This window comes from Microtus pennsylvanicus, chromosome 11, assembly GCF_037038515.1.
Source record: "Microtus pennsylvanicus isolate mMicPen1 chromosome 11, mMicPen1.hap1, whole genome shotgun sequence".
In the NCBI taxonomy this organism is placed as follows: domain Eukaryota; kingdom Metazoa; phylum Chordata; class Mammalia; order Rodentia; family Cricetidae; genus Microtus; species Microtus pennsylvanicus.
Window position 1 is genome coordinate 70,480,340 of NC_134589.1, and position 17,092 is coordinate 70,497,431.

General features: G+C 40.3%; 1 protein-coding gene and 1 pseudogene across 1 annotated transcript; both read right to left on the bottom strand.

Moving 5' to 3' along the window:
• Positions 1–13,513: 13,513 nt before the first annotated feature.
• Positions 13,514–14,798, bottom strand: LOC142831619 (olfactory receptor 1E1-like; annotated as a pseudogene).
• A 585-nt stretch (positions 14,799–15,383) lies between these two features.
• Positions 15,384–16,310, bottom strand: LOC142859444 (olfactory receptor 1f45-like). The gene has a single exon (XM_075989615.1). It carries the CDS (start codon positions 16,308–16,310, stop codon positions 15,384–15,386), a length of 927 nt encoding a protein of 308 aa, XP_075845730.1.
• Between the last annotated feature and the right edge of the window lie 782 nt (positions 16,311–17,092).

The following is a 17,092-nucleotide window of genomic DNA, read 5'->3' on the forward strand; positions in this document are numbered from 1 at the left end:
AGGGAGAGGAAAATGTAATTCATAAGACATATCTTGTTGATAATGGCATAAAGACATTGCATTCATACTTTTATTGTTTTTCTTTATTCTTTTGTGACCAGGGTTCACCATATAGACTATGATGACCTTGAAATCCCATGCATTTGTCTCAAGCTTCTGAGTACTGGGATGAGAGATCTCACTCTATACAGAGAGGAACAGAAAAAAAAGTGCGAGCATTAGCACGCCATGGTGTGGCTGAAGGAAAGAAGGTTTCTATTGCTGACATGAGACAGGGAGAGGCAGAGGATCTGGGAGAGGTCAGAGCCAACAGAGAAAGAAGGAAACTGGACCTGGCCAGGGCTATCTGTGAGAGAAGAGAGAATGACCAGACAGAGACCAAGGAGCATAGAGAGGAGACCAGAGCAGCAAGAGTGAGGATGTGAGGAGAGCTGAGTTGTCAGGAGGATGAGCAGCTGGGGAGGGGAGTCTCAGCTGGAGGGAGTTTAGGGTAGAGGAGAAGGTGAGTGGTAGGATGCCAGCAAGGACATGTGTGACAGGTCCCTGTGACACTGAGGAGCCTGGAAGCCAGCACATGCTTTGGTATGCTGATAGGCACCACAGGTAGCCATATGTCTCCTCAGCTAGAGATAAGGGAAATTATCCCTTTTAACCCATGGGAACTGACTTCACAAATTCCTGAAGAATGCTGGCTTTTATCTAACTGCCAGAAACCCTATAGTCCAGCTTGAGCTCATTTCTGGATACAGGGACTGTCTTTCAGAGTTTGGGAAATTGGGACCTGATAATTACCATCATGACCAGCTTTGTGTATGATACTATTAAAGTGAACTTTAAAAAACATTGACTTCCAATTTCATTATTGGCATAGAGAAAAGCAAGTAAGTTTTGAGTGTTGATTTTACACACTATGATCTTTAAAACCCGATATTTTTCTTGGTGGGGTTTTATGTGTTTGTTTGTTGAATTTTGTTTTGTCTGATTTGGTTTGGTTTTTGGCATGCCCCCTGGCATTGTCTAATTCTGCCAAATGCTATTAATTTTCTTATTTTCCATTTTAATCTCTCCATCATAATAGTCTTGCACTATTAGAAAGGAAACCAGCAAAAAGCTGAATTGGGGTGGTCACAACATACCTCTAACCTTGTCCCCAGGGTTAGAGGAGATAAGGCTTAGTCTTTCACCTTAAATACTTTTGCTGCAAGGTTTTGATCTGGTTGAATGATTGACTGACTGACTGACTGACTGACTGACTGACTGACTGACTGACTGACTGACTGTAAAAAGCTCTTCCTCAGGTGGAGGACCCTCCCTTTGACTTCCTTAAGTACCTGGCTGCAAACCCTGGAACAGGAGGGACAGCTGATAGTCCTCTCATGTTCTGATAAGACATTGTCACTCTTTGTTCCAGTGAGGATAACATCCCTGCCCTTCTCTCAGGGAATCCTCCAGAGCAATCAAAACATATGTAGGTTTAGTTGGTTTTGTTTTGTTTGCTTTGATTTATTTTAGGGGGCCTGCCATCCAGCTCCCAAATAAATGGAGAGAGGCTTATTCTTACTTATAAATCCTGGCCTCAGTTTGGCTTCCTTCTAGACAGCTTTTCTAGCTTACATTATCATTGTGTTTCTATTTAACTATGTTTTGACCCTGGACACTCCACATTACTCTATTCAGTGTATCTCTCTTTCCTTCTTGCTCCGTGGCTGACTCTGTGACTGAGGGGCTGGCCCCTTGCTTGCTCTTCTTTTCTTGCTCCTTATTCTCCTCTTGAGCCTAGCTCACCTTCTATTTATTCTCTCTGACTGAATGCCCTGTCTCTCCTGCCTGGTGATTGGCTCTTTAGCTCTTTGTTGGACCAATCAGATGTTTTAGGCAGACAAAGTAACACTGCTTTACAGAGTTAAACAAATGCAGTTTAAAAGAATACAACACGACTTTGCATCATTAAACACATTAGTCCACAGTTTAAGATGCAACACAACTTAAACTAATGAGCCACAACATCCACGCACTAATTTTGGAAGACACAGGCCCTGGGATCCTTCGAGAACCAGCTGTTTCAGAGCCTGGACTGCTCTCCATGCTTAGGAATGGGGAGGGTGCTTCGTGCATGCCAAGCGATTTCTCACCAAAGAGCTCCAACCTTTACTTCATCAGAGGATCCCAGGTTACTGTCATGCCATGAGCATGTTCTGGAGCTCTGAAAGAGATAATTATAAGATGCTGAAGAGATGGCTCTGAGATCCTGAGTTCAATTCCCAGCACCCACATTGTGGCTCACAGCCATCTATAATGAGATCTGGTATGCCCATTTGGTGTACAGGCATACGTTATAAATAAATAAATCTTTTTTAAAAGTTTTAAAAAATTGCTAATTATCACAGGCTCTTCATTTTACGGTTGGCATTGGTGTGACCAAACCCCACAATTTCCTGTCTATCACGGTGCACTGAGGTCTGAATCTGTACTTCATTGTCTTATCTGTGGGATGTTTGGACTCTTCTCTGCTTTGACTACAGGAGTTTATAATGAGGATTTATATGTAAATAGAGACACATCTCTTTCTATGCAACTCTTGTGCTAACCCTAATAGCCTGATAAGATTGTCTTGTATTTCTATTGTCATTTAATGTTTTTCAGATAGAGACAAACAGAAAGCCTCTTATCTGGAATGCTGGAATCTGCCATTTATTAGGAAGAGGCATTGCCTTCTGCAATTCTGTCTCCATGCTTCAGTGTCCAGAATCTGCTCACATTACTGTTAGCTGTATTCTTGTGTGTTCCTGTCGTGAGTGTGATCTGCTTGCCCACTCTGTCAAGTAACTGGACATGGTCCATGCATATTTAGGTTATTGATTACTATTGGTTAGTTGAAAATATTCTTAACTTGCTAAACCATTTCTGCATTTTATTGTAATTGTTTTCTTTTATTCACTTGGCTCTTTTTTTATTAAATTTATTTATGTATTAAGGATTTCTGCCTCCTCTCCACCGCCGCCTTCCATTTCCCTCCCCCTCCCCCGATCAAGTCCGCCTCCCTCATCAACACTTTTGCCAACAGCTCGAGCATACTTCTAGGTAGCTCTTATATCTTAAATTAACCCATTTCTATTAATCTGTGTATCACCACAAGGCTGTGACTTACTGGGTCAAGTACTTGGCATCTTTTTCCTTCAGCAGCTACATGATGTCTCTCCAACTCTGCCTACTCTCTCTGTATATCTCTTCCAGCCTGATAGTATTCTACTCCACTGTAGGCCAAAGCAGCTTTATTTATTAACCAATAAAAGTAACACATATACAGAAAGATATCCCACATCATTTCCCTTTTTCTGTCTAATTAAAAAGGAAGGTTTTAACATTAACATAGTAAAATTATATATAACAAAAAAGGTATTAAGCAAGAATTACTTAATATTACAATATTTCTTTGTGAGTCCAAGGTTTCATACCTAATTTATCTTTATTATAAGTAAGGAAAACTGTAATTATTTGTCTTCAACTCTTCAAAGACCCCAGAAGATATAATATTACCTAAGTAAACAGGAAGTGCATTGTAAGAAATTTCCAAAACTCTAGAATTGACAGACACATCTTGCTGCCTGGACAGTCACTCAAGAGTCTTCTGTAACATTGGGGCATCTATCTTAGTTATAGGTTCATAGTATTCAGCAGACTTTCTATAAAGCAGAAAACTTGAAGATCTGTGCTGCCTATTAATGGCAAAGTTCATCATTGTAGGGTTAAGCCAGCCCCCTTATACGGGGAGGGTTTGCCTCGGGCGAATGCATACGAATAAATCGGGCATGCGGGGGGCCTCTCGTTCTTTTCTTTCCTACGTCCTGTGCTACGCGGGAACCTCAGTTCTGTAAGTTTTATTTAATCATTAAATTTGTATATATTCCTTAATATTTGCCTGCGTTTATTCACGCCGATACATTTGGCGCCCAACATGGGGCTTTGTGGAGACCCACCCCAAATCGGAGTCTCTTGGGTCCACTGCCCCCAGTGGTGGTCTCCCTGGGCACGCAGACTGTACCCTTTCAGCCGGTCCGACTACGTCTGGGGACACAGCTGAGGTTCTGAGCACCTCGATCTTTCCTGGTGCCTGCTAAAAAGTCAAACGGGATGGGAGTATTAGCACTCCCCGGCCCCGCCCTGCCTGACAGTGGCACAAACGCCTCTGTAACAGCGTGATCAGTCTCTGTTCCCCTCCCACCTCTGCCGGTGCTTGGGTCACATGACGGCGGTCCTGCAATCCGGCTCAAACACACCGGTCCCTTTGATTTGTTCACTTTGGCGGCTTTCTCTCTGTTCCTTTTCCGGCCCAATTGCTATTAATCAGCCTGGTGTCTGCTCCAATTTTGTTTTTGAGTCATTTATTTCAGACTTAGGCCACGTGGACTCAAGTGGACTCTTTCGCCACCACTGGCAGGAACTGGTCATTGCAAGTAAAAGAATTTTTTTATTTTATAAATAAAATGTCTGAGAACGTGACTATTTCAGATTTCAACAGCTTTTTTGAGTGTACCATGTGGGAGATTCTACAAGAGGTGTCTATCACCCCACATCTATGGATATTTCTGGGATTCTTAATTTTCCTTAGCACTATGTGGTTTGACAATAGGAAAATGATAAAATCTCTTAAGGCAGAGGTTGAACGTTTAAAAACTATTGAGAATGACAACAATCTTCTCAAGAATCAGTTTCAAGTTCTCCAGGAAGAAAACAGATCTTTGTTTAACATGACTCGGTTAACTGAGCAAAATTTAGAAAAGGTACAGGCTGATGTTAAGGAGAAATTCATTACTATGGAAGAAGGAACAGCTGAATTAGATCGTAAGTTCCAGCAGTCCCTTTCTGTAGGAACTGAAACATTAACTGAGAGAATCAAAACTGCTGAATGTGACAATCAAATTTTGTCTAAAGCTTATGACAGATTGGCGGAAAGATTATCAATACAAGAAGGCACGGTTTATGCCATAAAAATTATGTCCAAAGATGACAAGTTATCTCTAATGGACAAATTTCATAGTTTAGAATCCTCAATGAAGGCTTTGGAACATAATGTCTGGAGATTCAGACATTGAAAAAGGCAATGGTAAATAGAATTGAAAAGATTGAGGAATTTCTAAATTCTGATGAAGAAGAGCAAAGGGTAGAAAGGCAAATTTTAACTACATCTGTGGATAAATCCCTCTGGGACAATTTCCACAAAGCTCTACCTACAGCTCTACATGCCTTTCCAGTAATAACAACAGAAAAGGTGATTGGTTCCAGAAACCCTAGGGTCATCAAGGAAGATACATGGGAGCCTGTCCTTATGAATGATCTCAAAGAAATTAAACAGGCTGTCATGACTTTTGGGATGTATGCCTCTTTTGTTAAAGAGATGCTAAAATCTTGGGCCACAACAAGCAGAGCAACCCCCTCGGACTGGCTCCAGCTGAGCTCCGTGGTCCTTGAGAGTAGGCTGCAATTGAAATGGAAATGCTTATTCAGGCAAGAGGCTAGACTCTTAGAACAGCAGGAAAAGGCGAAGGGAAGTGACATTTCCCTAGATAAAATTCTAGGTGAAGGGCTCTTTTCTGACCCTCAGGAACAAGCTAATTTGGATGAAAACACACTCTCCATGTGTACTACAGCAGCCTTAAGGGCTTGGGACAGGGTACAAGACCCAGGACAGAGAATGGAATCATTTGTCAGAGTTAAACAGGGTCAGAGAGAACCCTTTAGTGACCTTTTACAAAGACTAACTAAGGCTGTACAAATAGGGATATCTGACCCAGAAGCAAGACGTATAATGATTGAGTCTTTGGCATACGAAAATGCAAATGTGGAATGCAAAAAGATCTTGGGGCCTTTAAAGTTCAGATCAGCGCCCTTGGAAGAATGGGTCTTGCATACACTGAATGTTGACACATTAGACTATGGCACTGAAGCATGGGTAGAAGAAGCAATTTCCAATGGTAAAAGGAGACACCAGAATACCAAATGTTTTAATTGTGGCAAAATGGGTCATATGAAAAGGAATTGTAAACAACGGATTTTCAGAAATAATAATAATGCATCTTCTAGAAATAACAGAAATAGAAGGACTCAGCCTTCAGGTTTATGTAGAAGATGTGGAAAAGGCAGACACTGGACGAATGAATGCAGGTCTACAAAAGATAGATAAGGCAATCTGCTACAGATGGGAAACATGAGAGGGGGGGGGGCTTCACAGGCCCCCATGGCAAACATGGTTCAGTCATTTCCAGTTTCTGCAGAGAACATGCCTCGTCAGGACAATTAGGAAGCCACATGCCTACTGTTCCAAGCAATAGTGATCAGAAAGATGAGTTACGTGCGTTTTGGCAAACTTCTATAAATGATCAAAGACCTAAGCTGAGAGTGTGTATAAATGGCATTTTTATTACTGGCCTGCTGGACACAGGTGCTGATGTAAGTATCATTACCCCAGAATCTTGGCATCCATATTGGCCTCTTCAGAATGTAAATGTTCAGCTCCTGGGAATTGGAACCCTATCTTGAGTAAGGCAGAGCATGAGATGGGTTGAATGTATAGGGCCAGAGGGACAAATAGGAAAATTAAGGCCATATGTAGCCAATATTGCAATGAATTTATGGGGTGGTGACCTATTACAACAATGGAATACCCAAATTAACATTCCTGCTACTTCTAGAGCCTATATTTCTGAGATTAATATTAAAAGATATTACAAATGGAGAAAACCAGCCATTAGGGCTGTGCATGAACAAGCAATTGATGTCCCTTCAGAGATACCAACAGCCTTGCCTCTAAAATGGTTGACTGAGAAACCAATATGGACAAAGCAATGGCCTTTAGCTGAGGAAAAGTTACAGGCTTTAGAACAGCTGGTACAAGAACAACTAGATGCTGGACATACAGAAGAATCTACCAGCCCTTGGAATTCTCCTGTATTTGTGGTTAAGAAAAAAATCAGGTAAATGGAGAATGGTGACAGATCTCAGAGCCATCAACAAGGTTATTCAACCTATGGGCCCTCTGCAATCTGGAATTCCTTTGCCCGCTTTATTACCAAAAGGATAGCCTCTCATAGTTATTGATTTAAAGGATTGTTTTTTCACTATACCTTTGCAAAAAGAAGATAGAGAAAAATTTGCCTTCACAGTGCCTACTTATAACAATTCTCAACCTTCAAGGAGGTACCATTGGGCCGTCCTCCCCCAGGGTATGTTAAATAGCCCCTCCCTGTGCCAATATTTTTTGAACCAACCATTGCAAATAATACGCAAGAAATTTCCCAAATCTATAGTATACCACTACATGGACGACATTTTGTTATCCGATTCAAATATAGATGCCTTGAACAGACTGTTTGAAGAAATACAGATACTTTTACCCAAATGGGGATTGCAAATTGCTTCTGCAAAGATTCAGAAGGAAGATTCTGTTAATTATTTAGGTTATAGAATAGGTTTGCAAAAAATTAAGACGCAAAAGGCACAAATTTGGAGAGATCGCTACGGACTCTTAATGACTTTCAAAGACTGTCAGGAGACATTTCTAGTCTACAACCAGCTATTGGGATAACACCTGATCTAATAATTCATTTGAACAAAACCTTGGATGGTGATAAAGATTTAAACAGTCCCAGAGAATTAACAGCTGAAGCAGAAAAGAAACTGACAATGATTGAGGAGAAATTACAACAGGCACATGTGGACAGAGTGAATCCAGAGCTCGATTGTATTCTCGTCATATTACCATCAAAAAATTTCTCCTACAGTAATTTTAATGCAGAGAGATGATATTATCTTGTAATGGATCTTTTTACCACATAAACCAAGTAAGAAACTGAAAACTTATGTGGAAAAAGTCTCTGAGTTAATTATAAAAGGCAAGCTGAGACTTCGTCAACTAGCAGGCATAGACCCAGCAGAAATTATAGTGCCTTTCACTGCTGATGAACTAAAGAAATTATGGGAAGATAATGAACCATGGCAAAGAGCTTCTGCTAATTTTTTGGGAGACATTAATAACAACTATCCAAAAAGCAAGAGGCTTAACTTCATAAAGAGAACTTCTTGGATCCTTCCTCGAATCATCCGTGATGCTCCAATAACTGGAGCCTGTACATTCTATACTGATGCCAATAAATCAGGGAAGGCAGGTTACAAATCAGAAGACTTGGGTAAGGTGGAACAAAGTCCTTATGATTCTGTCCAGAAGGCAGAATTATATGCCATTCTTAAGGTACTAAGAGATTTTAAAGAACCTATTAATATAGTTACTGATTCACAATACGCAGAAAGAGTTATTTTACATATTGAAACTGCTGAATTTATACCTGATGATACAGAACTAACCTCATTGTTTATCCAGGTTCAAGATTTGATCAGGAACAGGCTTTGCCCTATGTACATAACACACATCCGATCCCATACGGGCCTGCCAGGTCCTCTAGCACAAGGGAATGCAGAAATTGATCAATTATTGATTGGTAGTGTGCTACAAGCCTCTGAATTTCATAAAAAACATCATGTTAATAGCAAAGGTTTGAAGAAAGAGTTTTCTATTACATGGCAACAAGCTAAGGAGATTGTGAAGAAATGCCCTACCTGCTCTTTCTATAACCAAATGCCACTGCCAGCAGGGGCTAATCGGAAGGGCACCCGTAGGAATGAAATCTGGCAGATGGATGTGTTCCACTTTGCAGAATTTGGCAAATTGAAGTATGTTCATCACACTATTGACACTTATTCAGGCTTTCAGTGGGAAACTGCTTTAAGTTCAGAAAAAGCTGGTTCAGTAATCACTCATTTATTAGAAGTCATGGCTATCATGGGTATACCTACACAAATAAAGACAGATAATGGTCCTGCTTATGTCTCTAGGAAAATGAAACGGTTTTTTGATTATTACAATATCAAGCATGTTACAGGTATACCATACAATCCTACAGGTTAAGCAGTCATAGAAAGATCAAATCGAACTATAAAGGATATGTTGAGCAAACAGAAAGGGGTTTCCCCAGAAATAGGTTACATAATGCTTTGTTAACCTTGAATTTTCTCAACGCTAATGAGAAGGGAACAACGGCTGCAGAAAGACATTGGATAACGGAAAAGTCTGCTGAACGAAATCAACCAGTTTATTTCAAGGATGTGCTGATCTCACAATGGAAGCCAGGAGATGTGCTGCGTTGGGGAAGGGGTTTTGCTCTTATCTCCACAGGTGAAGAAAAATTATGGATACCGTCAAAATTAATAAAGGTTTGGTTTGAAGAAGAGAAGTCACTTGGAAAAGATAAATAACAATTCATTCACAAGGATGGCGAGCATACTGAGGGTAAGGTTTACAGATCGGTTGGGGGCAGGGTTCTTTTCTTATCTCCGCAGGAAAATACTCATCTTCAAAGAATTTAAGGGACCCTGAATATTTAATTACTGATGGATGGAAAATAGTTACGACCCACTAAGTATCAACAATAAAATTCTATACATACTGTAAGTATTGATTTTTTATGTATATTTATATGTTTTATTGAACATTCTTTATAAATGTGTAGAGCTGGTTTTGGAGTTGGACTATGGCTCAGTCCCTCTTCAATTCCAAGCCTGTTGATAAGAGATATTTCAGAGTTTCTGTCTCAGGTCAGGAGCCATGAAATGGGACAGAATAAGAATAATTTTATACTTGATAAACTTTCTTTGCCTTTCCTCATATCTGTGTCTTTCTTTATATGTCAGTATATGTTCTTGTTGTTAATGTTTAAATTTCCCATAACAAGCAACAAATTTTCCTACAGTAATCTTTGAAGCTTCCAGGATGAAGATGGGCCCCCACAACATCAACTCAATCTGGTTTTTATGACGTCATGAATTTTTTTAAGCGCTAATATTAGACCTGTTTTTTGGTAGCAACTGCAGGAGACAATTTTGAATGATGCACATTTTTGACAACACTCTGGCCGGACCTTCTCAAAATGCTCAGAGACTAGTTATAATTTTCTTAGGTCAAAGGTTAATTTGGGAATATTATCGTCATTTGCTTTCACAGGGGCCCCTAAGAAGAACGTCGCCCCCATGTCAGATAGAAGCAATCTAAGAGGACAACGTCCCCTCTCCCAACAGAGTTTGCCCACAGGGTTTGGGACATCTTTTAGTGGTTGGTTTAGGGTTGAGGGGATGGGGAGATATTGTATGGAATTAGGGGTATATTAAAAAAAAAGGTGGATTAACTGGTTTGATGGGATGATTGGTATTTGTGACTTACTGTTTTTAGAAAATTATATTGGTACTGTTTCTTGTATATTGAATTTTGATATATTGAATATTGAATGTGAGTGTTCCTACCTCTATTTTTGTATAAAAGTATGCTTATATTGTATGGATACATCTATCATATCACAATGTACATTTCTACCTCTGGTACTATTTATGTAATAACATTGTTTACATTTGATATGTAATGACATTGTTTACAGGTGAAGATCAAGGTCTTCATATTTTGCACAGTTGTTTATTCTCTTAGTTTTCAAATTAGATAGGTATTGAGAATTATATGTTTGTCATATTTATTTTTAGGTTAATCAGGTCTTTTAGATACATAGAGATTATTTTTAGTATAGATAGTATAATCTTCAGCCTCTTTGAAGAGCTGTAGAAAATGGCCTTTAATCTAACCTAGAATTCTGTGCCAATGAGACACAATTACTCCTGGCAACACCACTCTACTCCCGAGAGAACGTTGAGCACCAAAGACACTCCACTGGGAGCTTGTCTTCTTGGCAGAACTGCCCATACCTTTGGGTTAAGAAAAGCCCATACCTCAACTACTGACTAAGATATGAAACAGGATTGTCTTATCTTGCCAAGACAGGGTAGGATAATTCTAAGAAAGTTCCTTGCACTTGATAATGGTATGTCAGTTATGTTAGGCCTTAGCCAAAGTTGGTTGACTCAACATTGCAAACGAGACTTTGGGTGGTTGCCCAGGTAGTCAGTTGTCTCTGTCATTTGTTGCACATTTTGGATATCTCTCATTTGTTAAGTAATATTTATTCCCTTCTCAGATCTTTGATGGAGTTGAAGATTATTTAATTGTAGTTACTCTCTACATTATTTAGACTCCTTGAGATAGAATGTCTAGAAAACTTTTGTTCTCAATATTGTTTGTTATATTTATCATTTGTTATTATTGTTTATAGTTATATTTGGTTTAGTTCTGTCTTATTTAGACAAAAGGGGGAGATGTAGGGTTAAGCCAGCCCCCTTATAGGGGGCGGGTTTGCCTCAGGCGAATGCATACGAATTAATCGGGCGTGCGGGAGGCCACTCGTTCTTTTCTTTCCTACCTCCTGTGCTATGCGGGAACCTCGGTTCTGTAAGTCTTATTTAATCATTAAATTTGTATATATTCTTTAATATTTGCCTGCATTTATTCATGCCGATACACATCATTTGCTTTCTTCTATGTCCTTCAGAATGTCTGGCAAGATCTTCTGGAAATCAGCAAACCTGAAGATCTTTCAGAAAGTTCAGCAGTCACTTCTCTGTGGGTCCTACAGGTTCATCCATACAGCATTCCATAATTCAGTCCAGACAAACGCAGTTTCTTTCCTGGATGGTTAGCCTTGTCACACAGAAGACAAATTCTTTCACAAGTTTCTTCAATGCCATTAACCTCTATGAAGTCATTGGTGCTGCCAGAAGCAGACATGTCTCACTGTCAAGAAAAAACTAATTTCTTGAAACATTTTAATAACTAACCTGACTACAGTTTGACTATTATAGATGACTATTAGTCTGTAATTCATACTTATAAATTACATTTTTTAATGAGCTGCAGAAACATAATACCTTAAACTTATAACAACAAAGTTTATTAGAATAAAAGTTTATAAGAATAAAAATAAACTTATCACAAAATTGGCCTTAAATTTATATCACTAAAACAAAGTCCATACCAATGAAATCATTTCTATAACATATCCCTGAGACCATTTATCACTTATATTTAACCCCCTTTAAATGAAAACAAATATTTACATATAATCATTTTGGGAATTTGTGCAATATCTTCTCCAAACTGCTTCCTGCTGTTTGTTGGGACAAGTGTTTTTAGGATTCACAGAGACATTTTGTGAGGACTTCTTCCATAAAACCACATTAGCCTCGAAGGAATCCACATGTTTTCTTCTAGTGTGGAAACAAAAGCAGAACCTCTTTTCCAAAGTAGCATATTCTTAGACTCAGATTTTTAAGTCAAGATGCCGTGAAAATATATGTTTTGGTTTAGCTTAACAGCGTCCAGAATCTCTGAAATCAATCTAAAGAAAACACAATAGTATACATAATCCAGATTCGACACATATTTTCCATCTTTACATAAATTTTTATTACTTTTATTCCTTCTATGTCTGCCTGGAATCTTATATTACTTTTAATGTTTCTTTAAAAGCATTGCTTTACTTTTAAAACTGTTTATTTCTTTATAACTGTCTATACTCTTTTTTCTCACTCTCCCAAGCTTATATAATATTTAACCACTGTAAAATATTCAGAGGTTTATTTTTTTATGTTATGTTTGAGATCAGATAGAATACTGCAAAGTCCAAATCAACTTGGCATCTTTGCTCTTTAATTTTTTTCTACACAACAGCAATCAATATAAAATTTCCCCCCACACTACAGTAGTCTAGCTGATGTGCTCAAGAATGGCATCTTGGATGCATGGCCATAGTTCCAAACAGACCCTGGTAGTTGGTCAAATTCTATTTTTAGTGCCTTGTTTATATGGTTGTCACTACAGACAACTCCGTTTTGTTAAGAAATCTCTGTTCCAGCATCCATAGGAACATGCAAAGAAATGAGCATCTTTTGGTGAGCACAGCCACTACCCAAGGCTTCCTGGTTCTTCCCAAGCATCCCTGAGAGTCATGCTACAGAACAAATCCCTTATATGTTGGGTGGGAAGAGAAAGGTAGAGGTAGTGTTCTGAGGTGTAGAATATAGTAGAGGGACCCCAACATGAAACAAAGGGGACACACCAATATCTGAGTTACCAGAGGCTCTGAGAGTGGAGTACTCTATAACCAACAACATCTAGCTTCCCAGAAAGGTAAGTTAAACTTCCTGTGAGTCACTTGCCAAGCTAGCCACAGCTTTCTTAAAGAGCACAGAGGCAGGGGATTTCATCTCTTAAAATTTACTGATCACTGTGACAGTCAGGATCTTAGGACATATTAAAATAATACAAGTTCAGAATGTTCCCAAATGTTCTCAGTTTTTCTTATCTGTGAAATAAACATCTTAGCATCTTCCCTTTGAAGAGATAAATTTCAGACTGTGTGACAGACAGCATTAGTCAGCATCTGAATCAAAATCTTGATGACAAACATCTGTCACATATCCTAAGGACTATTGTGCTGAGCACTGAACCTGTCTGGATCTCTGTTTACAAAAAAATGAAGAAATGCATGTCATCTGGGAGTCCTCTCAGCTCTAGAAATTTAAAATTCTAGGACCTGAGAATTATCTTCCTTAGGGCTCCTTTGATGTCGTGATTCCTCAGGCTATAGATGAAGGGGTTGGTCAAAGGGGTCACCACTGTGAAGATGACAGAGGCCACTGCATCCTGTAGTGAGTAGGAGGAAGAAGGGTGCAAATAAATTCCTAGGATCGCCCCGTAGAAAAGACAGACCACAGTGATGTGGGAACCACAAGTGGACATAGTTTTTCTTATCCCCTGGGCTGAGGGCATCTTCAAGACTGTAGAGCTGATGTAAGCATAGGAAACAACAATGCATATAAATGGTGTCTTAAATATCATTCCACCTTCAGTGAAGATTGTGACATTATTGATAAATGTATCAGAACAAGAGAGTTTCAGGACAAGGTAGGGGTCACAGAAGAAGTGGGGCACTGCATTGTGGGAACAGAAGGTGAGTCGAACCATGAGGAGAGAGTGCAAGAGAGCATGCAGGTTTGTGATGACCTATGATAGGGTCACCTGGAGGACACATTCCTGCCACCAGAGTAGAGGATACTGTGCGGAGACTGGAGTCTGTTCCAAGGCTCACCAGTAACACTCTGGGTTCACGAGGGGCCAGGAGGAGAGTCTAATGGTCCTAGGGAAATCCTGTGCCAAATCACTGATTAGGCTTTATTACATGAAGAAAGGATATTTTACATCTCCTGTGATTCTGAGAGAGTTGGGTGACAGGACTCATTTGACACCCAAGAAGGAACAAATGGAACCTGTGTGGAGGAGAGAGATGTGCAGGGAGAGAAATTGGTGAGATTCCCCAGGATGGAGATCGCTACAGTCAGAGGCAGGACAGAGTCAGGAAGGAGCTGATGGTGAGGACACAAAGGACACAGAAGCCAGTAGAGTCGGGGAAGGAATGAAGTGAGGATATAGAGACCATGAAGGGAGAGCTACTGAAGACTGACCACTGCCCCAACCCAGAAGATAATGGACAGAACTATTTGAATGTGAGGAAAGGACATGACAAGTGACATTGTGGACACTAGACCTTTAGTATAAACTAGAAGAGGGCTGGAACTCTCGACACTCTGACCCATATTCCAGAATAGGCTTGCACTTGGACTCTGAAGTCCTGAGTTCCAATTACAATCATGACATTAATTCAAGTACCCATGTCCCTAGGCCGTGACTCTAGACACTTTAGTACTGTAAGGAAATCTGATCCCTGCAGCTCTTGGGAATGTGCACAGACAGACACAGGCATCTTTGGGTGAGTAAAGCCACTACGCAAGGCTTCCTGGCACTTGCTAGGCATCCCTAAGAATCATGCTGAGGACCAAAGACCTGAAATGTTAGGTGGGAAGAGAAGTCCAAAGGTAGTGTTCTGAGCTGTAGCATGTGAGACAGGGACCTCAGCCTGGGACAAAGGACAATCACCACCAACACAGGTACCAGAGGCACTGAGAATGGAACACTGTATAACCAGCAACCTCTAGCTGTCTAGTATGGGTAAGTTAAAGTTCCTGTGGGTCATTTACCAGGGTAACCACAGCTCTGCATGAGGCCAAAGGAGTAGATGACCATATCTCTTAAAATTCCCTGATCACTATGATAGCCAGTATCTCAGGACATATTAAACACATCCCAGTTCAGAATGTTTCCAAATGTTCTCAGTTTCTCTTATCTGTGAAATGTGCATCTTAGAATCATCCCTTTGAAGAGATAAATTTCAGAGTGTGTGTCAGAGAGCATTAGTTTCCGAATCAAAACATGAACACAGACATCTATCACTAATCCCAGAAGCCATCCTGCTGAGCACTGGACCTGTCAGGATCTCTCTGTATAAAGGAAAAAAATACGTGGTATCTGGGAAGCCTCTCAGCTCTAGAAATTTCAAATCCTAGGACCTGAGAATTATCTTCGTTAGGGTTCCTTTGATGTCACGATTCCTTAGGCTGTAGATGAAGGGGTTGGCCATAGGGGTCACCACAGTGAAGAAGACAGAGGCCACTGCATCCTGTAGTGAGTAGGAGGAAGAAGGGTGCATATAAACTCCTAGGATCGCCCCGTAGAAAAGGCAGACCAAAGTGAGGTGGGAACCACAAGTGGACATGGCTTTTCTTATCCCCTGGACAGAGGGCATCTTCAAGACCTTAGAGCAGATGTAGGCATAGGAAACAACAATGCATACAAATGGTGTCATAAATATCATTCCACCTTCAGCAAAGGCTGTGACATCATTGATAAAGGTATCAGAACAAGAGAGTTTCATGACAAGGTAGGGATCACAGAAGAAGTGGGGCACGGCATTGTGGGAACAGAAGGTGAGTCGAACCATGAGGAGAGTGTGCAAGAGAGCATGCAGGTTTGTGATGACCCATGATAGGACCACCAGGAGGACACAGAGTCTGGGGCTCATCATCAGGGTGTAGTGGAGTGGGTGACAAATGGCCACATAGCGGTCATAGGCCATCACACTCAGGAGGAAGCCGTCCATGTTACCAAATATGAACAAGAAGTACATCTGGACCATACACTTTGTGTAAGAGATGGACTTGCTTCCCACCATGTGATTCACCAGAGCCTTGGGGATGGTGACTGAGGAAAAGCAGATGTCGACACTGGAGAGGTTGGCCAAGAAGAAGTACATGGGTGTGTGGAGATGAGGGTCACAGCTGACGGCCAGGATGATGATGAGAAGGTTCCCAGAGATGGTGACCATGTACATCCCCAAGAACATCCCAAAGACAATGTCTTCTTGTTCTGACTCTTCAGAGAGTCCCAGGAGGAGGAATTCTGTGACTGTCGTCTGATTGTCACCATCCATGTCTCTGGAGAAGAGAGTGAGACCTGTATAGAGAAATCATTCACCAGCAGTTGGATAAAACATTGGTGGAGTTGGAAAATTTTCCTCATTAATTGAGAATTAGCTGCTAGTAAATTCCCTTACAATGTATTTTTATAGCAAAAGATTAGTCTATTTTGAAATGATTGAATTCTAATATCTATGATTTTATTCTCTTGTTTGCTAAGTGCCATATATATATGAATAGTTAACTAAGTCTAGGAATAGACATACTACATAAAGAAACTGAGGAGTGGACAGCTAGGTGATTTATCAAATTTGCTGATCAATAGCAGTGAAAGTTCAAAATAAGCTGATGATCTTGTTCTCTGTGTTACACATATACACACATGAGCATGCATGTTCACACATACACAAACACAACCACACATAAATGCATGAACACACACACCATGTACAACACACGCATACATACACAAACAGGCACATAAATACATTGAAACTCAAACGCACAAACACACACTTTCTCATTGTTCTTTGGCCTGACCAGAAATTTCTGAGCTTATGCAATCTTCCTGCCTCAAATTCAAACTGGCTGAAATAGTTAGGTACTAAGTCAGCAGAAATTACAGCTGAGAAGGAAGAAGAGTCACCCAGAGGCATGGCTAGGGAAGGGGAAGAGAGGAGACAGGTGTCAGGAGAAATGGCCTGGCTGCAGGGACAGAACATGACATGGAAATTGATGACGTTAGTAACAAGATGCTTGTGTGGTCCAAACAGCGAGCTGATTGCTGCTGTGAGAG

Coding starts and splice junctions, on each gene's coding strand:
- LOC142859444 (XM_075989615.1), bottom strand. CDS start 16,310: ATGGATGGTGACAATCAGACGACAGTCACAGAATTCCTCCTCCTGGGA.